The following is a 23,734-nucleotide window of genomic DNA, read 5'->3' on the forward strand; positions in this document are numbered from 1 at the left end:
GAGTGATTACAAAGAATGATGGTTGTAGAGGAAACCCTTACCTTGGTAGGAAGCATTACTATTAAGGGATTGCTTTTCTTTTTAGGTTACTGAAGATGGAGCTGACCCAAATCCATATGTCAAAACATACCTACTTCCAGATAACCACAAAACATCCAAACGTAAAACCAAAATTTCACGAAAAACGAGGAATCCGACATTCAATGAAATGGTAAGTTAAAATCATTTCTAGACGTTTCCTTGGTTTATTGAGTTTATTTTTTTAATTTTCATTTTTAAGTTCTGAGGTGCGTGAGCAGGATGTGCAAGTTTGTTACATAGCTAAACGTACCACTGTGGTCTGCATACCTATCAACCTATCACCTAGGTATTAAGCCCAGCATGCATTAGCTATTTTTCCTAATGCTCTCCCTCCCCCCATCCCATCCCCCACCAGGCCCCAGTGTGTGTTGTTCCCTTCTCTGTGTCCATTGTTTTGAGATTTTAAATTTTAAAACATTTTAAGGCCAGGCACAGTGGCTCATGCCTGTAATCCTAGCAATTTGGGAGGCTGAGGTGGGTACATCCCTTGAGCTTAGGAGTTTGAGACCAGCCTGGGCAACATGATGAAATTCCATCTCTACAAAAAAAAAAGAAAAAAAAAATTAGCTAGGCATGGTGGCATGCACCTGTAATCCCAGCTCCTCGGGAGGCTGAGGTAAAAGGATTGCTTGAGCACAGGAGGTCAAGGCCACAGTGAGTCATGATCATGCCACTGCACTCCAGACTGGGCAACAGAGTGAGACCCTGTCTCAAAAAAAAAAAAAAAAATTTAGAGTTTTTAGGTATCGGTTGCTGAACTATTTGTTATACAGTGTACACCAATAACAGTCCAATAGTATTTAACAAAATGATATAAAATAGAGCCCTCATAGACCTTAGGAGCCATAATTCAACTACGTTTCCAGTGTGTGAACCCCCCTCTATAATAGTCACAAAAAGTGGTTGTCTAGTCTGTGCTGAATTACTTCCAGACTATTCAGTTTGTCTTAGATCGCTCCACCTCTAAGATCATTATTATTATTATTATATTATTTATTTTATTTATTTTTAGAGGCAGAGTTTCACTGTTGTTACCCAGGCTAGAGTGCAATAGAACCATGTCGGCTCACTGCAACCTCTGCCTCCTGAGTTCAAGTGATTCTCCTGCCTCAGCCTCCTGAGTAGCTGGGATTACAGGCATGTGCCACCATGCCTGGCTGATTTTGTATTTTTAGTAGAGACGGGTTTCTTCATGTTGGTCAGGCTGGTTGTAAACTCCCAACCTCAGGTGATCCACCTGCCTCAGCCTCCCAAAGTGCTGGGATTACAGGTGTGAGCCACTGTGCCCGGCCATGAGATTATTTTTTATACAAAGCTAAAATCTTGATTTTCTGAGGCCATCTGTGGGGTCTCAGTTGTACCTGTTGGAACCACACAGGTACTATTCTTCCTTCTATGCGGCAGCCCTTTCAGATAATTGAAGATCAGATGTCCTTCCCATTCTTTTAAAACATCTTTAATACTTTTACCTTAATTTGATAGGATATAGTTTCAAAATCATTGTCCTTCAAATGTTTTCCTCTTTTTTTTTTTTTTTTTTTTTGTGAGACGGACTGTCGCTCTGTCACCCAGGATGGAGTGCAGTGGGGCAATCTCAACTCACTGCAATGTCTGCCTCTGGGATTCAAGTGAGTCTTGTGCCTCAGCCTCCCAAGTAGCTGGGACTACCAGTGAGCGCCACCACGCCTGGCTAATTTTTGTATTTTTAGTAGAGTCGGGGGTTTTATCATCTTGGCCAGGCTAGTCTCGAACTCAGGTGATCCACCCACCTCAGCCTCCCAAAGTGCTGGGATTACAGGCGTGAGCCACCATACCCATCCTGTTTTCCTCTTTTAGTAACCTTCTTAAAGTACTCAAAATTGAAAGCAGGCCAGGTACGGTGGCTCATGCCTATAATCCCAACACTTTGGGAGGCCATGGCAGGAGGACTGGTTGAGCCCAGGAGTATTAGACCAGCCAGGGCAACATAGTGAGACCCTGTCTCTACAGAATATAAGAAATTAGCCTAGCATAGTGGCGTGCACCTGTTGTCCCAGCTACTCGAGAGACTGAGATGGGAGGATCACTTGAGCCTCGGAGGTTGAGGCTTCAGTATGCTATGATCGCGCCACTGCACTGCAACCGAGGCAACAGAGCCAGACTGTCTCTCAGAAAAAAAAATTGAAAGCAGGGCCATAGGTAGGGCTCGTACCTCTAATCTTAGCACTTTGGAAAGCCGAGGCAGGAGGGTTGCTTGAGGCTGGGCGTTTGAGACCAGCCTGGCCAACATAGAGAGACCCTGTTCTACAAACAATTTAAAAAAAAATTAACCAGGCATGATGGCACGCACCTGTAGTCCTAGCTACTCTGGAGGCTGAGGCTGGAGGATTGCTTAAGCCCCTGAGTTTGAGGTTACAGTAAACCATGATTGTGCCACTGCACTCTAGTCTGGGCAATAGAGTGAGACACTGCCTCTTTTAAAAAAAAAAAAAAAAAAAAGCAATAAGCAAAGTATCAACTGAATTGCATGGAGTATAACTGTGACTTTGCTGAGAAATACCCACAGTAAACTTATAAACTTACTACCTATTAAAACATGCTAAAGTTCTCCCCACTTCTCTCTTATTAAACTACTTCTTTAGGATAAACACATTTTTTGTACATTAATTAACATTATATCCACACAATGATTAGAAATCAAAGCAAATAATTCTGATTTCTCATTATGGTTATAAATTTATTAAAACCTACAGAAAATCTTTTGACTTTTTTGTTTGTTTTTGAGACAGATTCTCACTCTGTCACCCAGGCCGGAGCGCAGTGGTGCAATCTCAGCTCACTGCAGCCTCCATCTCCCAGTTCAAGTGATTCTTGTGCCTCAGCCTCCCGAGTAGCTGGGACTACAGGCATGTGCCACCATGTCCAGCTAATTTTTGTATTTTTAATAGAGACAGGGTTTTGCCCTGTTGCCCAGGCTGGTCTCAAACTCCTGACCCCAGGTGATTCACCCGCCTTGGCCTCCCACAGTGTTGGGATTACAGGCATGAGCCACTGTGTCTGGCCAATCCTTTGACATCTTTAAAGGCACATACAATGCTTGGTAAAGACCAATGGGTATTCGTAAAAGGTAGTGTAATTAGTGTTGTGTTTTTTTAGTAGAGACAGGGTTTCACCATGTTGGCCAGGCTGGTCTCGAACTCCTGACGTCAGGTGATCCCACCCGCCTCGGCCTCTCAAAGTGCTGGGATTACAGGCGTGAGCCACTGCGCCTGGCTGTTTTAAGTTATTTTAGCCAAACAGTGAGGACTAGGTTAAGGAGATATTTCTTAAAACTTATGATGAGGCATTCTGGAAAAATTAAAATTCTAAGTGTTGATGTGAGTTTGAAACAGAATAGCTTTGTAACACTCCAGACTTGGTGCAAACTGCATTTTTAGTTGGTGATTTTGTATTGAATTATGAATAATCAAATGATTTCATAGCATTAAAAAATCCAACAGAAAAAAAGACAACAAAAGGAAAATTTAATCCCTCCTTTCTTGCAGAATAATTACAATTACCTCCCAATTAGCTTCCTTCCATTCTTTTTTTCCTCCCAGCTATTAGATCATCTTATGGGATACTGTAATTTCTTTTCCCTGTTCCATCACCTCCAGCTCAGATAAACTGTGTTTCTAGTTTTCATTTATTTTTATTTTTTATTTATTTGTTTTTTAGACAGAGTTTTGCTCATGTTGCCCAGGCTGGAGTGCAATGGGGCGATCTTGGCTCACTGCAACCTCCGCCTCCGAGATTCAAGTGATTCTCCTGCCTCGGCCTCCTTAGTAGCTGGGATTACAGGCACCCGCCACCACACTCAGCTAATTTTTGTATTTTTAGTAGAGACAAGTTTTCACCATGTTGGCCAAGCTGGTCTCGAACCCCTAACCCCAGGCGATCCACCCTCCTCAGCCTCCCAAAGTGCTGGGATTACAGGCGTGAGCCACCATGCCTGGCCTCTAGTTTTTATTTTTTAGCTAATGATTAGTCCTGCTTTGTATCTCTCTATGTCAGACATCACAGGAATGATAGTACAATCCAAGACTCCTGAAATACAAAATGTCCTTCTAAAGTACGGAGACAAAACCTACTGGAAGTGTCATAATCAGTGTCACTCATTATGGTCACTCTTTGGCTAATATTCTCACGTTTTCACTTGAAATGTTCCAAGAAACCAAACAAACTTTGTGATTTACTGGGTTTTTTTCCTTTGTTGTAGCTTGTATACAGTGGATATAGCAAAGAAACCCTAAGACAGCGAGAACTTCAACTAAGTGTACTCAGTGCAGAATCTCTGCGGGAGAATTTTTTCTTGGGTGGAGTAACCCTGCCTTTGAAAGATTTCAACTTGAGCAAAGAGACGGTTAAATGGTATCAGCTGACTGCAGCAACATACTTGTAAACTAGTGAATGTCTGAGCTTTGGAAGCATGAACAGTTATAAACGTGCATGCATACATGCACACACACACAGACACACACACACACTTGTTAATTTTGTATAGTATTTTTATACTTGGACAGAACTTATAAAGTTAAATATACTTGCTACATTTCAACACATCTGTTGGACCAACAGTCACATAACTAACCTTTTTGAATTTTTGGAAGCCATTGCTGTTTTAAAGTCATTATGCAGAATGCTACAAACCCTAAACTTAATATATACTAATTCCTGAAAAAGACTTTGAGACAGTACTATGTCAGTTCAGCCACCTGTTTTGCATTGTTTTCTATAAGGAGGCAAAGCATATGTGTTTTCCTGTTATGCACCTTTTATAGCCTTTACCACTGTGTAATGTTCACAAACACCAAAGTAAAGGAAAAATGCAGGATGTTACCGTAAAATCCAGCTGCTATTCATGGAGCTGAAAAACAAAGCACAAATAATAGATAGCTATGTTAAGAACTACTAAGTAGTTTATAGAAGTAGGGAAAAACGTAATACTACTTTTTATTCATGTCTTTAAAGCCTTTTTCAGAATAAGTGCCAATCACTGATGTTGTAAATAATGGTGCCTTAACTTTATATGCTTCCCTGGCACTTCATTTCTGATTTTTTTCCTGATTTGATAAATAATTAGTACATAGTTTTCACTCACTTTCAGCTTACTAAAGACAAGAAATTATGTACATGTACTAATGTTTTTCCCACAAAAAAATCCTTTACTTCTGATGTATTTAAATAGTTATTTAAATAGTTAAGCCTAATACCTGATTAAGACTCACCAATGTGATTGTACAATAAATTCTATCATTCCATTAAAATCCTACATTTATTCCCAGGAGTGGTAATTTCACCTCCCTACATCTATACTCCACTCCCTCAGTAGATAAGTGAAAATTGTTAACCCATGTGCCCATTCCTGAGTAGGGCAGACTCTTCACAAGAGGCCCATGACAAGAATTCTAGGGTCCACATTGAACTTTAATATAGACCTTTGTCTCTGTAGACCAGTTTGTCTTGTAAACTGTCTTACTTACATGTGTAAACATTTTACATTCACATGAAAAGTTATTTTCCTTTATATAATAGGATTCAGAATCATAAGGGACAGGATTGAAATTATTCTACAGTAACCAGTAAGAATAAGATTCGGCCGGGCACTGTGGCTCCTGCCTGTAATCCCGACACTTTGGGAGGCCAAGGTGGGCGGATCACCTGAGGTCAGGAGTTTGAGACCAGCCTGGCCAACATGGCGAAACCCCATCTCTACATAAAAATTAGCCAGGCGTGGTAGCGGGCATCTATAATCCCAGCTACTTAGGGGGCTGAGGCAGGAGAATCACTTGAACCCAGGAGGCGGAGGTTGCGGTGAGCCGAGATCACGCCACTGCACTCCCGCCTGGGTGAGAAGAGCGAAACTCCATCTTAAAAAAAAAGAAAAAAAGAGTAAGATTCATTTTTATTATTTACTCAACTTCAGACACAATTTTGTTAATTTGGATATATACATATATATAATAAGAACTCATGGTTAGAATAGAAATTCAGATACTTTAAAAATGGTAATAGAGATTGAACCAATCAGATTGCTGTGAGAAAACTGACAAAATATGCAATAAAGAATACCAAGAGAGAAAGGACAATCGCCAATTCAGTTGCCCAGAACAGAATTTTTATGAACTGCACAAATGTTTAATGTAAATGGTGATACCTACAGGGAAGAAATAGAAAGTTGATAATATATCAGTGGGACGGGGTGGGGGAAAAACTTGAAATTTTTGGTGCCTAACACTAATGGTCCATATGTAGTTAAACCCATGAGTATGGTATATGAATGTCTTTTTTAAATGTTAAAATGTGTTGTCTATTTAATAAGTTAATTAAAATGCAGATCAAAGCACCACCATTTGCTTTTTCCACAGATCATTAACATTTCCTTAAAGTGTGTAAGTACCTTTGCAAATGCAAATGTACTAGCAATTTTCACTTAAGCTTTTGAGACCGAATTCCATTCCACCAGTTATCACTTAGCCACTGTAATTTAAAAACAAACAAACAAACAAAAACTGTCGTAGTAGAGGTCGTTAATTAGACTCAACATGTACTGCCTTTTTGCAGTCTATTATGACAGTGTCTTTTAGCACAAATAATAGAGCTAAAAAATGTCCTGTCACTTCTGTTATAAGAAATCTGGATTCATATCTAAAAGTGTATATTATAATACTGTACAGTTAAGAGTTCAGAACAAGTGGTAATGTTTTCTCTTAATTTAACTCATTTTGTGCCTTCTTTACTCATTCAAACACACATACATTTTACATATAGTTTATTTCTTTATGAAATGCTAATCTTCAGCCCATACCAAAAAGTAAGAAAGAGTGGAGCCTCTTTGCACTACTACTATCAATAAATTTTAAATCAGGTGGATTTTTAAGCATTTTTTAAAAGCTGACATTAAAGTAAATCTGAAAAACAACAGTTTAATAAACTGGCCAAGACACTAATTTTTATGTATCATCACAATATTTTATACTCACCTTTATTGACTAAAAATAATTATGCTACATGTTGTCCTGCATCAGAAGAATTATTTCTTCTTGCCAGTGTTTTGGGATTTGAAGATAATGGTTCACTCAAAGAACCTATTATTTTCTCTACTGAGGAACCCAATTTATTACTGCCTTTATATGAATCTATAGGTATCTAAATGTTAAGGCATGTATGATCTTTGATCATTTCTTTTTTCAAATTAAAGTTGTATAAAAGTTTCAATATCTTGCCTTAAATTAGTTGCCTGTTCTTTCTAGGATTCAAATATTGTGGCATTTAAAAAAGAAAACATTCACTTTTGAAACTTAGACTTCAGATCAAAAAGGACTGAACCCCCACTATCATAATCCATACATTCATTTCCATGTTGTTTGACTAGCAGTGCATATATGAATGAATATGGTAATTAATCTTATCTATAAGCACCAAATACTTTAATTATATTAAGGTAGTGAATAAAGATGTATAATATTTTTATTAATACCTTGAATATATTCAGTGGATTGAATGTGACTTCATAACTGTACTACGATTGTATTAAAATATTTCTGGAATAAAAGAACTCTGCTATCATTTCTTTCCTTGTTGACATACGAACATTTTTGGTTCCAGACTTTGCAATGAGCTCACTCTTGATATTCTTTGCGTCTCACCTAGGAGTCTATTAGGTTTAATAATCCTGAATTTCAGAACTAACCTGTTAGTTGCCCCTAAAAATGTTCAAATAGAGATTCTGACTTCTGAGTGTTACTCTTTTTTTTTTTTTTTGAGACAGAGGCTCACTCTGTCTCCCAGGCCAGGAGTGCTGTGGTGACATCTCGGCTCACTGCAACCTCCATCTCCTGGGTTAAAGCCATTCTCCTGCCTCAGCCTCCTGAGTAGCTGGAACTACAGGCACGCGCAACCACGCCCGCGTAATTTTTGTATTTTTAGTGTAGCAGGACAAGCCGCAGACAAAACTCCTCGGACACAAGTTAAAGAAGGAAGGGGTTTATTCGGCCGGGGGCATTGGCAAGACTCCTGTCTCAAGAGCTGAGCCCCCCCAGGGAGCAATTCCTGTCCCTTTTAAGGGCTCACAACTCTAAGGGGGTGCGTGTGAGAGGGTCGTGATTGATTGAGCAAGCAGGGGGTATGTGACTGGGGGCTGCATGCACCGGTAATTAGATCGGAACAAAACAGGATAGGGATTTTCACAGTGCATTTCTATACAATGTCTGTAATCTACAGATAATATAACCCATTAGGTCAGGGGTCAATCTTTAACTACCAGGCCCAGGGTGCAGCGCCAGGCTGTCTGCCTGTGGATTTCATTTCTGCCTTTTAGTTTTTACTTCTTTCTTTGGAGGCAGAAATTGGGCATAAGACGATATGATGGGTGGTCTCCTCCCTTATTAATAGATGGGGTTTCGCCATATTGGCCAGGCTGGTCTCAAATTCCTGACCTCAAGCGATCCGCCCGCCTCGGCCTCCGGAAGTGCTGGGGTTACAGGCGGGAGCCACCGTGCCGGGCCTGCGTGTTACTCTTTGAAGGTCTGGATTGCAACCACTTTGCTACAGTCCCATCACTATTTCTTAGAAGGGAAATGCTTCTGTGAGTATAGTCCCTGGCCTTTGGTACTTAAGAAATTAAGTAGTCCTGCAACAGTTATAGACCTATCTACAGAACTGAGAAATGTGGATCCTTCTTATACAGTACCTTCATCCTGTAATGATAACAGTTTGAAGGTGTGGTTCTCTGACCCTAAGATGACATGTGAAAGGGCCCAGAGACCATGAAAGAGCAGTAACTCAATTAGAGCCAGCTTTTGGGGGTGACAGTTTGTGTCAGAAAAAAAAAGGATCTTTATTTCATCCTTACTCTTTTGAAAAACTTCATTATGCAAATTTTTAATCATTTACAAAATTAGATAACAGCATAATGAACTCCATGAGTGAAGCCATCACACAGCTTCAACAGTTATTACCTTAGGGCTAACCTTGTTCCATCTGTATTAACTAAGATGTTCCTAGGTATGGATATCTTTGAATTTATCCTATTTAAGATTCTTTATTTTATTTTATTTTTGAGATGGAGTCTCACTCTCGCCCAGGCTGGAGTGCAGTGGCGCAATCTCGGCTTACTGCAAGCTCCGCCTCCCGGGTTCATGCCGTTCTCCTGCCTCAGCCTTTTGAGTAGCTGGGACTACAGGCGCCTGCCACCACGCCCGGCTAACTTTTTGTATTTTTAGTAGAGACGGGGTTTCACCATGTTGGCCAGGATGGTTTTGATCTCCTGACCTCGTGATCCACCCGCCTCGGCCTCCCAAAGTGCTGGGATTACAGGTGTGAGCTACCACGCCCACCCGCCCTATTTAAGATTCTTAAAACTGTGGATCAGAGCTGGGCGCGGTGGCTCACCCCTATAATCCCAGCACTTTGGGAGACTGAGGCAGGCGGATCACGAGGCCAGGAGTTCAAGACCAGCCTGGCCAATATGGTGAAACTCCCATCTCTACTAAAAATTTAAAAATTAGCCGGGCGTGGTGGCACGCGCCTGTAATCCCAGCTACTCAGGAAGCTGAGGCTGGAGAATTGTTTGAACCTGGGAAGCGGAGGTGGCAGTGAGCCGAGATCATGCCACTGCATTCCAGCCTGGGCGACAGAGCAAGACTTCGTCTCCAACAACAACAACAAAAAGCCGGGTGTGGTGGCTCACGCCTATAATCCCAGCACTTTGGGAGGCTGAGGTGGGCAGATCACGAGGTCAGGAGTTCAAGACCAGCCTGGCCAACATACTGAAACCCCATCTCTACTAAAAATACGAAAATTAGCTGAGTGTGGTGGCACGCACCTGTAGTCCCAGATACTCGGGAGGCTGAGGCAGGAGAATCGCTTGAACCCGGGAGGTGGAGGTTGCAGTGAGCTGAGACTACGCCATTGCACTCCAGCCTGGGCAACAGAGCGAGACTCCATCTCGAAAAAAAAAAACAAACACAGAACTGGATCAGTAGCTTTCTTCAGTTCTGAATACTTGCTAGCCATTATCGTTTCAAACATTTTGTCTGCCACCTTTTCAAACTCTGATTAAATGTATAATGTATAATAGACATTTCCACTCTTCTTCCATGTCTTCTCTTCATGTCTTTTTTTTGTCCCTGCATTCTCAATAATTTTTTCTGACTTATTTTCTAATTCACTACTTCCAACTGTTTAATCTATCCATTAGGTTTTAAATTTTGGTTGTTCTATTTTTTTTTCTTTTTCTTTCTTTGAGACAGGGTCTCAATCTGTTGCCCAGGTTGGAGTGCAGTGGCACAATCATGGGTCACTGCAGCCTCAACCTCCCTGGGTTCAAATCATCCTCTCACTTCAGCCTCTGAAAAAGCTGGGACTACAGGCACATGCCACCATGCCTGGCTAATTTTTGTATTTTTTGTAGAAATGGGGTTTCACCATGTCGCCGAGGCTGGTCTCAAACTCTCAAATACCTGGGCTCAAGCAATCTGTCCACCTTGGCTTCCCAAAGTGTTGGGATTACAGGCGTGAGCCATCACGCTCAGCCAATTCTTGTATTTTTTTCATTTCAAGAATCAGTATTTGGTTCTTTTTATTTGTTTGAATCATGATCCAGGAAAGACACACACCAACACTGTCAAGACCATTTAAAGAGAAAAAGTTGTGGGTTTTTTTGACCATTTAAAAAAAGAAAAGGTTTTTCCAATAAATGGTGCCGGTACAACTGGATAACCACATGCAAAAGCATCAGTAGGACTCTTACACCACATAAAAAAAATAACTCAAAATGGATCAAAGACCTGAACATAAGAGCTAAAAGTGGTTGGGCACAGTGGCTCCCACCTGCAATCCCAGTACTTTGGCAGGTCAAGGTGGGAGGATCCCTTGAGCCCAGGAGTTCAAGGCTGCAATAAGCCAGATCTCAGCACTGCGCTACAGCATGGGTGATGGAGCGAGACCTTGTCTCTGGGAGAAAAAAAAAAAAAGAAAAAAGAAAGCCAAAAATATAAAACTCTTAGAATAAAACAAAAACCTGGGTGTACATACATCTTATGACCTTGGATTTGATGATTCTTAGATGTGACACTAAAAGCATGAGCCACAAAAGAAAAAAATGGATTAATTGGGACTTCATCAAAATTAACTTTTGTGCATCAAAGGACGCTATTAAAGAAATAAAAGACAACCCATAGAATGGGAAAAAATATTTCCCAATAATGTATCTGATAAAAGGAATCAGATATATATAAAGAATTCTTACAACCAACAACAAAAAGACAGTCCAATTTAAAAATGGGCAAAGGGCCGGGCATGGTGGCTCATGCCTGTAATCCCAGCACTTTGAGACGCTGAGGCGGGTGGATCATCTGAGGTCAGGAGTTCGAGACCAGCCTGGCCAACATGGCAAAACCCTGACTCTACTAAAAAAAAACACAGAAACTAGCTAGGCGTGGTGGCACGCTCCAGTTACCGGGTTTCTTTTGTGGGTAGTAACATATCAGGAATTAGTGGTAATGATTGCACAACATTGTGAGTGCAGTAAAAGTTACTGAAGTAACTGTATACTTCAAAATAGCTCCTGTGATCCCAGCTATTCAGGAGGCTGAAGCACGAGGATCGCTTGAATCTGGAAGGCAGAGGTTGCAGTGAGCCAAGATCGTGCCATGCACTCCAGCCTGGATGACGGCAGAGCAAGAAAAAATTAAAAAAATAAAATAGGCAAAGGGCGAGGCGTGGTGGCTCATGCCTGTAATGCCAGCACTTTGGGAGGCCAAGGCGGGCAGATCACCTGAGGTCAGGAGTTCCAGACCAGCCTGACCAGCATGGAGAAACCCCGTCTCTACTAAAAATACAAAATTAGCTGGGCATGGTGGTACATGCCTGTAATCCCAGCTACTCCAGAGGCTGAGGCAGGAGAATCGCTTGATCGTCTCAAAAAAAAAAAAAAAAAAAAAAAAAAGTCCATACAATGGACTTTTATTCGGTCATAAAAAGAGAAAAAGTACTGATACATGCTACAACATGAATGAACTCTGAAAACATGCTTAGGAAGCTAGGGAGTGGCTCATGCCTATAATCCCAGCACTTTGGAAGGCTGAGGCTGGAGGGTTGCATCAGCCCAGGAGTTCAAGGCCAACCTGAGCAACCCCGTCCCTTAAAAAAAAGGTCGGGCACGGTGGCTCACACCTGTAATCCCAGCACTTTGGGAGGCCAAGGTGGATGGATCACCTGAGATCAGGAGTTTGAGACCAGCCTGGCAAACATGACAAAACTCCGTCTCTGGACATTTCACATAAATAGAATCATAAGGCCGGGCGCGGTGGCTCACGCCCAGGCTGGAGTGCAGTGGCGCCATTTCGGCTCACTGCAACCTCCACCTCCTGGGTTCAGGCGATTCTCTGCCTCAGTCTCCGGAGTAGCTGGGATTACAGGTGCCTGCCACCATACCCGGCTAATTTTTGTATGTTTAGTAGAGACGGGGTTTCACCATGTTGGCCAGGCTGGTCTTGAACTTCTGACCTCGCGATCCACCCACCTCGGCCTCCCAAAATGCTGGGATTACAGGCATGAGCCACCGTGCCTGGCCTTATGATTCTATTTATATGAAATGTCCAGAATAGGCAAGTCCATGAGACAGCAGATTAGAGTGGGGAGAGGAGACTGGAGAGCCAACAGCTTAATAGTTACCGGGTTTCTTTTGGGGGTAATAACATATCAGGAATTAGTGGTAATGACTGCACAACATTGTGGGTGTAATAAAAGTTACTGAAGTAACTGTATACTTCAAAATGGTTAAATAAAGTGAATTTCATGGTATGAATTTACCTCAGTAAAAAAATAGTAAAAATTCAGTTTGTAAAGCTTTTACTTCAGTAAAAAAATACTAAAAATTCAGTTTGTAAAGCTATTTGATCACTGAACTTCTGCCCTTAATAAATGCATTAACAGTAACTATTTTCTAGATACTAAAATTATAACTTTCCCTTTGTCTAAAAAATTAGAAGTTTCCAATTTGCAAAAGCAGCTCTCACAAAAGCGTGCCACATATAAAGGCAATGGAGCATGGCTTAATAGAAGGTAAACACCGTTTGATTAAAACTCAGCACTACATCGTATTTTATCATCATTACTGAATATACAAATATTACCAGATAAAATAACTATGGCAGGCCGGGTGCAGTGGCTCACACCTGTAATCCCAGCACTTTGGGAGGCTGAGACGGATCACTTGAGATCAGGAGTTTGAGACCAGCCTGGCCAACATGGTGAAACCCCCATTTCTACTAAAATACAAAAATTGGCCGGGCGTGGTGGCAGGTGCCAGTAGTCCCAACTACTCGGGAGGCTGAGGCAGGAGAATCTCTTGAACTCGGGAGGTGCAGGTTGCAGTGAGCCAAGATCAGGCCACTGCACTCCAGCCTGGGTGACAGAACGAGATTCTCTCTCAAAAACAAACAAACAAAAAAAAAAACTTCATGTGTAACTAACTGACAACCCAAATCACACACGGACATCCTGTAATCTGGGACTAGATTGCCAAATCTACTATTCCCATCACCTTCCTGAAATAAAGTCTACAATCTAGACATCTACAAAGGGGGGGAAAAATGACATTATTTAGGTTCATTCTTTCAAATAATTACTGAGTACCTAACTTCCTGCCAGGCACTCTTGTGGGTGTTGGAGATAAAGCAATAAACGTTGTACTCTCAGAGCTAATTTTTATTGGAGGTGGACAGGCAACCAAACAAGCAACTAGAAAGGATGTTAGAGATTTGGGTGCTTTGAAGGTAATCAATAGGATATTGTGTTGGGAAGGACTACTTTAGATGATCCTATTTAGGGAAAGCCACCCTGAGATGACATGGAGGCCAGGATGTGAAAGTGAGACCTGAAAAGGTCTTGAGGAAGAGCAAGCACTTCAGGCAGTGCCAACAGCAAGAGGAAGGGCTCTAAGCAGGAAAGGAACACGTTGTTACCTTGTAGAGTCAGAAAGGAGTAAGGGCGGTTGGAGCGTTTAGAATCGGGGGATAGTAGCAAGACGTGGGTCCAGGGATTGGATCTTAGGTGCATTGAGAAAGTATGGGAGGGATTTACACAGGGGAGCAACGAATTAATCTGCTTTATGTATTTAATGGATCACTCTGACTGCTAGGTGGAGAGTGGCTTGTGTTTAGAGTGGGAACGTGACCAGACGGTGTGGACACTACCGAGTTGCCCAGATGGGAGATGATGGTGGCTAGGACTGAAGGTGGAAATGGGGCAAAGGGAACATATTCATGATACATTCTTGTGGTAGAGCTGGGATGACAGAGGGAAATCAGAGAAAAATGGAGATGCCTAGGTTTGTATTAAGTTTGAGCAAACAGGATCGTGTTTAACTGAAACAAAAGGGCATGGTTTGGGAATTGGAGTCATATTAAATTTGAGATACCTATTCCATATCTGAACTAAAAATGTAAAATTGGCTAATGATAAACTATGCTAGGAAAAAAACATTACCCAAATAGGGTACCCGATTTGACTAAAATTCCTAATGCTTTGGGAAAAGTTATTAATCAAATAGTGATAGATTATGGCTTTTTTGGGGGGGGGTGTTGTTTTCGTGGAGAATTGACCCCTTTGTTGTTATAAAGGGTTCTCTCTTTATCCCTGATACTTTTTTTTTTTTTTTGAGACGGAGTCTCACTCTGTCACCTAGGCTGGAGTGCAGTGGTGCGATCGCGGCTCACTGCAAGCTCCGCCTCCCGGGTTCATGCCATTCTCCTGCCTCAGCCTCCTGAGTAGCTGGGACTACAGGTGCCCGCCACCACGCCCGGCGAATTGTTTTATATTTTTAGTAGAGACGGGGTCTCACTGTGTTAGCCAGGATGGTCTCGATCTCTTGATCTCGTGATCCACCCGCCGCAGCCTCCCAAAGTGCTGGGATTACAGGCGTGAGCCACCGCGCCCGGCTATCCCTGATAACTTTATTTCAAATAGTGACAGGTTAAAAGATAAGAGCGGATGTTTCAGTATCTAGTTTCTCAGCATCTCGCCAGTTACTTTAAGCTTGTCGACAGTTTGATTTCACTGACCTCCCTCCTTCCTAGAGCTATGCTTACTTTTTAAAATTTTTAAAAGCGGCTTCATTTGCCCATTCTTTCAATTCATTGTTGTGTACCAGCACTGAGTCAGTCTTTTTCTTTCTTTCCTTTTCTTTTCTTTTTTTTTAAGACAGAGTCTTGCTCTGTTGCCCAGGCTGGCGCTCAGTGGTGCTATCTCGGCTCACCGCAATCTCCTTCCTGGCTCCAGAGATTCTCCACCTCAGCCTCCTTCGTAGCTGGAACCAAAGGCACGAATGAGCACGCCCGGCTAATTCTTTGTATTTATAGAGAGGGGGTTTCGCCATGTTGCCCAGGCTAGGTCTGTCTTAAGAGCTTCTTCCGGCCAGGCGCAGTGGCTCACGCCTGTAATCCCAGAACTTTGGGAGGCCGAGGCGGGGGGATCACCTGAGGTCGGGAGTTCAAGACCAGCCTGACCAACATGGAAAAACTCATCTGTACTAAAAATACAAAATTAGCTGGAAGTGGTGGTGCATGCCTGTGATCCCAGCTACTCAGGAGGCTGAGGCAGGAGAATCGCTTGAACCCGGGAGGCGGAGGTTGCGGCGAGCCGAGATCGCGCCATTGCACTCCAGCCTGGGAATCTGGGAATCAAGAGCGAAACCCCGTCTCAAAAAAAAAAAAAAAAAAAAGCTTCTTCCTTGACGGTTCCCTTTTCCCAGGAAATTCAAATGCCTCATTTTATCCCTCATCCTCTTGGCCTTTGCAATCTTGCTCCCAAGGCTCTTCCCTGCCCGCCAACTCTCTCACTTAGGAACACAGCTCCATGAACCTCTGCCCAACCCTTCTCCCCGGCGAGCCCAGCGCCCCAGAGCCCTGCGCAGGGGAATTCGAGTGCGGAGGGCGGCAGGCATCCGCGGGGACCTGGTTCAGCTCCTTAGACCGGTTCTTCACCGTCAGTGACTCTCCCCTGACAGATTAGGGTAGGATTTAGAAATGAGAAATGGAAGCGCTGGCTGGGCGGTAGCCGCTGCCATGGCTTCCCGTGTGGTCCTCATCACATGCTATTGTATCTGTTAATTTATTAGGCTCAGGGCGGACTCTGAGGGATCTAGTGCCAGGACAAAGCCAGGCACTGGTGAATGAGCCAACACCTGTGTATGGCTGCTTCTTCCAGCCCTACCTGCTCCATACCCACCCCCAGCGCAGCATTCGAATCTTTATGCCCTCGGCGTCCGCAGGGAATTTCGACGCAAGCTGGCGTCAACCTCAAATTCCCGCTCTGGCCACAAGGCTGACCAAAGACCGATGCATGCTGGGATGAGGCCCGGCCGATGACGAATCTCTTGCGACGCTGAAATGCATTTCGGGAGATGTAGTCACACAGACCGGCGGTGGCTGCGCAGCGTAGCTCCGCCTCCTGCGTGCGAGGAAGCGGGAACGTGTGAGGTCACTTCCTGCGTGTTGGGTGGCTTCCTGCGGCGTTTCCACGCTCGCTCTCCTTTCGTTGCCTGACCGCCGCCATCATGGGTCGTATGCATGCTCCCGGGTGAGCTCGGGGCATCAAGCCGGATTGCTGGGCGGGGGGTGGAAGGAAGAGAGGGAGTGTGGGCAGCGGGCCGAGGGGATGATGTTCTGTGCTGGTCTGGCACGAGCCGCCATCTCACCTCGAGACTGCTTCTCTCCCCAGGAAGGGCCTGTCCCAGTCGGCTTTACCCTATCGACGCAGCGTCCCCACTGTAAGTAACGCGCTGGGACCGGGGAGAATCCGCGGAGGGGGGTGGCATTTGTCTCGGGTGAAGCGACGCCAGGGTGAGGAACTTGCGTGTATGAGGAGCGCGGTTTTGCGGAAGGAGAGGCCGCTGTTCTTCGGCGCCATTCCTGGGTTCTCATCCTAAGGCTGCTTTCTATTCCATAACAGTGGTTGAAGTTGACATCTGACGACGTGAAGGAGCAGATTTACAAACTGGCCAAGAAGGGCCTGACTCCTTCACAGATCGGTGAGTGTTTGTGTCTAATATAGCCTCCTTCGCCTGTCCTCGTGTGACTTGTAGGATCTAGTAGATGGTAAAGTTATTTTTAAAATAGCCAAAACTATGGTTTCGGCACCGTGCTAGAGGCATCATTGTAAGCACTTCACGTGTACTGATTTCGTTTAATTCTGACCACAATACTTTGAAATAAATCTTCGTGGCTTTCTCCCCAGTTTATAGTTGAGGAAACAGAGGCACAGTGCAGCTGGATACTAACCATCCCCAAATCACACAGCTGTCAAGTGGAGGAGTTGGAATTGGCTAAGCAGAGTGCCTGACACAGTTTCTCACAGTTAGGTGTGGTTTGAATCTCAGGTGCGTGTGACTTCGTGCAAGTGGCTTCATTCAGCAAATGTTTGCCTTCTATGTGCTGAACATGGTTCTAGGGCCTGAGAATATACTAGCCTCCTACTCCTCCGCCCAAAAAAGCCAGCCGCAATGTGCCTGTAGTCCCAGATACTCGGGATGCAGAGGTGGGACGCTCACCTGAGCCCAGAAGTCCCAGGCTGCAGTGAGCTATGATGAAGCCACTGCACTCCTGGGTGACAGAGAGACCCCACCTCTTTTCTTTTTTTTTTTTTTTTTGAGACAATCTCGCTCTTGTTGCCCAGCCTGGAGTGCAGTGGCGCGATCTCAGCTCACTGCAACCTCCACCTCCTGGATTCAAGCGATTCCCCTGCCTCAGCCTCCCGAATAGGTGGGATTACAGGCGCCCGCCAGCAGGCCCAGCTAATTTGTGTGTTTTTGTTTTTGTTTGAGACCGATTCTCACTTTGTCACCCAGGCTGGAGTGCAGTGGTGCGATCTCGGCTCACTGCAACCTCCGCCTCCTGGGTTCAAGCAACCAATTCTCCTGCCTCTGCCTCCGGAGTAGCTGAGACTACAGGCCGCACCACCACGCCCGGCTAATTTTTGTATTTTTAGTAGAGACGAGGTTTCACCATGTTGGCCAGGCTGGTCTCAGACTCCTGACCTCAGGTGATCCACCGCCTCGGCCTCCCAAAGTGCTGGGATATGTCATAGATTGTAAGTAGTCAGAGCTCATTAGAGGTTTAAAAGAAATAACGTGTAAAGTTTTGAGAAGAATGTCTGACCAGAGTTCTCAATAAATGTTAGCTGTGGAATCTCATTAATTCCTTTGGTCATCTGTATTCCAGCAAGCTCACTGTGATGATGGTTTTCCAACATTCGCAGTTTCCACCAGAAAGGTTTTCCTTAGTGTTGGGTAAACCTTCCTTGGATGTCTGAGTGAGCTTTATGTGCATTCTCATGTTGGTTTCTGTGATGTATAAAAGTATACCCCCATCTTACAGATAGGAAACTGTGCCCTGATTTCTGAGCCTCGACATCATCACATTCTCCAGTTTGTGTTTCGTGTTGAAAGTTAAAACGTGATTCCCTTTTCAGGTGTAATCCTGAGAGATTCACATGGTGTTGCACAAGTACGTTTTGTGACAGGCAATAAAATTTTAAGAATTCTTAAGTCTAAGGGACTTGCTCCTGATCTTCCTGAAGATCTGTACCATTTAATTAAGAAGGCAGTTGCTGTTCGAAAGCATCTTGAGAGGAACAGAAAGGTAAGCTAATAAATAAAACCTGGTGCTAAATAGGACTGCTTGTACTAAATTTTTTCGGTAAAATGTAATGCATCTGGTTTGAATTATCCAAGGTGGCTTAGTACACAAACTAGTGTAGTGCTGCTTTGAAGTTCAAATTCTATCCAAAGAGATTTTCATTAGAGAAAGTGCATGGTAGCTCTACATTCTCTTATTAAATTAATGTTTGATAATGTTAAGTCATTTTGGGTGGTTTTCTTGAATTGCACCAAATTTTATTTTTAGGATAAGGATGCTAAATTCCGTCTGATTCTGATAGAGAGCCGGATTCACCGTTTGGCTCGATATTATAAGACCAAGCGAGTCCTCCCTCCCAATTGGAAATAGTAAGTATCAGCTCTTTTGTTGTTGTTATCAGGAATAGGAGGCAGCCAGTAGTAAAAGTCCTAGTAGTAAATATGTTCAGCCTTGGGGGCTATTTGGTTAACTGCTCTTTGAGCTCTGGCCTGGTAGTGGGAAAGCAGCCACAGGCAATACATAATCGAATGGGTGTGGCTGCTTGTCTTTAATAAAGACAAGCAGAGGGCCATAGTTGCAGACCCCAGATTTAGACCATGAATAAGCCCTTTGAGTCTCTTTTAGGTAGTAGGTAGATTTTCCTTTCATACCTCTACTCCCAGGAGTTTGAATTAATTTTCGCATGAATTGCTCACTGTGATGATTGATTGCCAGACATTCGCAGTTTCCACCAGAAACGTTTTTCCTCATGTTGGCCAGTTCTTCCTTGGATGTCTGAGTGAGCATCTTCATTCATTGTGCTTGAACACAATGAGTTGGTTCAGGTATTCAGTAGTTTGGTGCACTTTATATAGTTTGGATTTATTAACTGTTTGAGAATAGCACCATTAGTGGGGAGATTCTGTTAATGAATGTGAAGGGACCAGTATTAATCCTGATTTTCTTTCTTTCCCCTTTTTTCTTTTTCAGTGAATCATCTACAGCCTCTGCCCTGGTCGCATAAATTTGTCTGTGTACTCAAGCAATAAAGTGATTGTTTAACTAAAAGCATGTTTCATATTTATTTTCCTAGAAGAAAAATGTATATATATCAGTGGTTCATATGTGTTGATCTTGTTTGATGGGGAAGTGTTTTAGGTGATTGATGTTAGGATTCCAGGGAGCAGTAAGATAGTGTCCATCACATCCCTTGATTGGCCCCTTAAACCAGTTGAGCAGCTTATAACCTCATAGGTGGTTGCTTTAAACATGGAGAACTGGAAGACACTAGGAAATAATGCCTTTGTGTTTGTTTTGGTGTCATGGCAAAAATGTTTCTAAGTATTTTTGATACATTTAATGTTAAAGACTGAGATAGATCCCTGGCAGATGTTAACCACTTGTAGCATCAGAAATAGTAATATTAGGTTGGTGCAAAAGTAATTGTGGTTTTTGCCATTACTTTAATGCAAAAACCACATTTACTTTTGCACTAATCTAATACATAAAAGTGTCGAGGGAGGGGGATATGGAGAGACATTGGATCTTGTGGTGAGGGTTAAAGATGAAGGAATCTAGGGGACAGTAAACAGGCACAGTCTGGAGCATTGGGGGTTTAGGAAGAATATCTGAAATGGGCTTGGGTTCCTGGCCTTTGAAAATCTTTGGATGGGTTAAGGTAAGATTTACTTGTTTTGGTATTGTGTTTTAATTTAATTCTTAACCTAATGGGGTAAATGGGTATTGCTGCTTGAATGAGTAAAATCTCAGACAACCCTAGGGAGTGGTTCAAGGTTATAAGACTTAGAAATGGTTAAGCTGCATGAGTGGCTGGTGTTTGTTTACAGAGCCACGATCCTTCAGAATTCAGAAATGGCTGCACGTGTTGGCTCACGCCTGTAATCCCCACACTTTGGGAGGCCAAGGTGGGTGGATCACCTGAGGTCAGAAGTTCAAGACTAGCCTGGCCAACATGGTGAAACCCTGTCATTACTAAAAATAAAAAAATAAGCTGGGCATGGTGGCAGGCACCTGTAACCCAGGAGGTGGAAGTTGCAGTGAGGAGATCACATCACTGCACCCCAGCCTGGGTGACAGTGAGACTCCGTCTCAAAAAAAAAAAAAAGCTTCCATATGCTTTTTTTTTTTCTAACATCTACTTTGACCCAGTTGGAAATAGCATATGCACATTATTTGTCCTAATCTATCCATGTGAGCACCTAGAATTTGTAGGTTTCCTTCAACAACTGTTTTCTTCCTTGAAAAATCATCTTTTCAAGTGGTAGGTGTCCATCTTACAGTATCGCTCTGTCGCCCGGGCTGGAATGCAGTGGCGTGATCTCAGCTCACTGCAAGCTCCACCTGCCGGGTTAACGCCATTTTCCTGCCTCAGCCTCCTGCGTAGCTGGGACTACAGGCATCTGCCATCATGCCTGGCTAATTTTTTATATTTTTAGTAGAGACAGCGTTTCACCGTGTTAGCCAGGATGGTCTCGATCTCCTGACTTCGTGATCCGCCCACTTTGGCCTCCCAAAGTGCTGGGATTACAGGTGTGAGCCACTGCACCCAGCCTATTTTTTTTTTTTTTTTTGAGATGGAGTTTCACTCTTGTTGCCCAGGCTGGAGTCCAATGGTGCAATCTCTGCTCAACTGCAACCTCTGCATCCCGCGTTCAGGTGATTCTACTGCCTTAGCCTCCCAAGTAGCTGGGATTACAGGCATGAGCTACCATGCCTAGCTAATTTTGTATTTTTTTTTTTAGTAGAAACAGGGTTTCACCATGTTGGTCAGGCTGGTTTTGAACTCCTGACCTCATGTGAGCCACTGTGCCCGGCCCATCTTATTATTCTTAAACTTACACATGTATGTGGTTTTATTTATCTTTTATTTATCACCCAGGCTGGAGTGTGGTGGTATGATCTTGGGTCACTGCAACCTTCACCTCCTAGGTTCAAGCAGTTTTTGTGCCTCAACCTCCTGAGTAGCTGGGTTACCGGTGCCTGTTACCATGATTGGCTAATTTTCGTATTTTTAGTAGAAACGGGATTTTGCCATGTTGGCCAGGCTGGTCTCAAACTCCTGGCCTCAAGAGATCTACCCACCTTCGCCTCCCAAATTGCTGGGATTACAGGTGTGAGCCACTGCGCCCAGCCTGTTGAATCATTTGATAAGACATAACTAAAAACAATCTTTTCCTTTTTGCAGCCCCACCTTCCTGAAGATGAGGGCAACCACTTTAAATACATAGCTGTTTTTCTGGTATATAATATGCCTTATTATTATTATTTTTTGGAGACAGAGTCTTGCTCTGTTGCCCAGGCTGGAGTGCAGTGGCACGATCTCGGCTCACTGCAACCTCCGTCTCTCGGTTGAAGCAATTCTCTGGCCTCAGCCTCCCGAGTAGCTGGGATTACAGGCGCATGCCACCATGCCCAGCTAATTTTTGTATTTTTAGTAGAGGTGGGGTTTCACCATGTTGGTCAGGCTGGTCTTGAACTCCTGACCTCATGATCTGCCCGCCTCGGCCTCACAAAGTGCTGGGATAACGCGTGAGCCACCGTGCCCGGCCCACCTTCTTATTTCTAAGTAACATTCTTTTTTAAAAAAATTGAGGTGAAATTCACATTATAAAATTCCCCATTTTAAAGTGAACAGTGGCATTTGTTTATTCATAATATTGTACAACCACTACCTTTATGTAGTTCCAAAACATTTTTTCATCACCTTGAAGCAAACCCCACACTCCTCTTGACTTAGTCCCAGCATTTTGGGAGGCTGAGATGGGAGGAACGCTTGAGCCCAGGAGTTTGAGAGCAGCCTGGGCAACATAGACCTCTGTCTCAAAAAACAAAAAGCCCATACTCATTAAGCAGTTATCCCCATTTTTTACTCCCCCCACCAACCCCTAGCAGCCACCAATCCGCTTTCCGTTTTTATGGATTTGCCTTTTCTGGATATTTCATGAGTGGATTTATACAGTATCTTACCTTTTGTGTCTGGCAGTCTTTCACTTAGCATGATGTTTTTGAGGTTCACTAACATAGCATGTGTCAGTACTTCATTCCTTTTTGTGGCTGAATAGTATTTCCCTATGTGTACCACAGTTTGTTTATGCATTTATTAGTTGATGGATATTTGGATTGTTTCCACCTTTTGACTGTTTCAAATAGTGCTGCTCTGAATATTTGTGTACATGTACTTGTTTGAGTACCTGTTTTCAATTTTTGGGATGTGTATCTAGGAGAATTGCTCCAAATAACATTTTTATGCCCCTTTCCTGGCATCCTCATAATTCTGTAATCGTTTATGGTTCAATCAATATTCTGTGTTTACATTTCTATGACTTTTATGTACAGTGTTGATGTGATTCCATATTTACAATTCTGTAAATATATCTACAAAAAATATGTTAGTAATTACCTTGTTTTTCCATCTGCCTAGAGTTCTGTGTTCCTGTTTCTATCTCATCCCCAAACTTTGAGCCATAGTTTAATCTCAGTATATTCAAACAGGGTTACTCTTTTTGTTTTTCCTTGGTGATACCCTCCCAGGACGCTTCATCCTCTAGTGCCAGTTTAGACAGCTTACCCTGAGACCTGTAGTTCTGGGATCCCCGTTCACCATCAATCCGAATATTCTGTCTCCAGTGTCAGATTCCTCTTTCCTTATCTTCTGTCTTCCTCTTTCTTGGTTTGCTCCCTTTTGGAGGATGTGGGAAACACCGCCTCTAGCAGTCCCTAACAAAAGGCTCAGTTCTTGGACCTCATTTTTTCTGTTCATCTCAACTCCTGGTAACTTCATCTAATCTATGGCTTTCCATGCCATCTTTAAAGCTACTGCACTCAAATTCATATCTCCAGGGCAGATCCTCCTTGAACTCCAGACTTAGGTGTGCATCTGCCTATTCTGTATCCCCCCTTGAATCGCTGATAAACACCGGATATTACTCCTTTTTTATTTTTTATTTTTTTTGAGACAGAGTTTCATTCTTGTTGCCATCAGGCTAGAGTGCAAT

At 43.2% G+C, this 23,734-nt stretch overlaps 2 protein-coding genes and 2 non-coding genes across 5 annotated transcripts in view; all 4 read left to right on the plus strand.

The window, feature by feature from the left end:
- The window catches only part of PIK3C2A (phosphatidylinositol-4-phosphate 3-kinase catalytic subunit type 2 alpha), a 122,971-nt gene extending 115,317 nt beyond the window's left edge, over window positions 1-7,654 (plus strand). For both annotated transcript variants that reach the window (XM_054438784.2, XM_063671117.1), the window contains 2 exons: window positions 86-211; window positions 4,319-7,654. In XM_054438784.2, the coding sequence (XP_054294759.1) occupies window positions 86-211; window positions 4,319-4,501 (309 nt within the window). In that variant the 3' untranslated portion in view covers window positions 4,502-7,654. The remainder of the gene's footprint in view (window positions 1-85; window positions 212-4,318) is intronic.
- An 8,902-nt stretch (window positions 7,655-16,556) lies between these two features.
- On the plus strand, window positions 16,557-19,787 carry RPS13 (ribosomal protein S13). The gene is made up of 6 exons (XM_054438785.2): window positions 16,557-16,683; window positions 16,825-16,873; window positions 17,056-17,134; window positions 18,574-18,743; window positions 19,008-19,108; window positions 19,710-19,787. The coding sequence occupies exons 1-6, from the start codon at window positions 16,661-16,663 to the stop codon at window positions 19,741-19,743; spliced, it is 456 nt and encodes a 151-aa protein (XP_054294760.1). The 5' UTR covers window positions 16,557-16,660; the 3' UTR covers window positions 19,744-19,787.
- On the plus strand, window positions 18,329-18,418 carry LOC129009218 (small nucleolar RNA SNORD14). The gene has a single exon (XR_008492727.1). It is a non-coding gene; the product is annotated as a small nucleolar RNA SNORD14 (small nucleolar RNA).
- Window positions 19,432-19,522, plus strand: LOC129009220 (small nucleolar RNA SNORD14). Its single transcript, XR_008492729.2, has one exon. It is a non-coding gene; the product is annotated as a small nucleolar RNA SNORD14 (small nucleolar RNA).
- Window positions 19,788-23,734: the final 3,947 nt, after the last annotated feature.

The sequence above is a fragment of the Pongo pygmaeus genome, chromosome 9 (assembly GCF_028885625.2).
Source record: "Pongo pygmaeus isolate AG05252 chromosome 9, NHGRI_mPonPyg2-v2.0_pri, whole genome shotgun sequence".
Taxonomy (NCBI): Eukaryota; Metazoa; Chordata; class Mammalia; order Primates; family Hominidae; genus Pongo; species Pongo pygmaeus.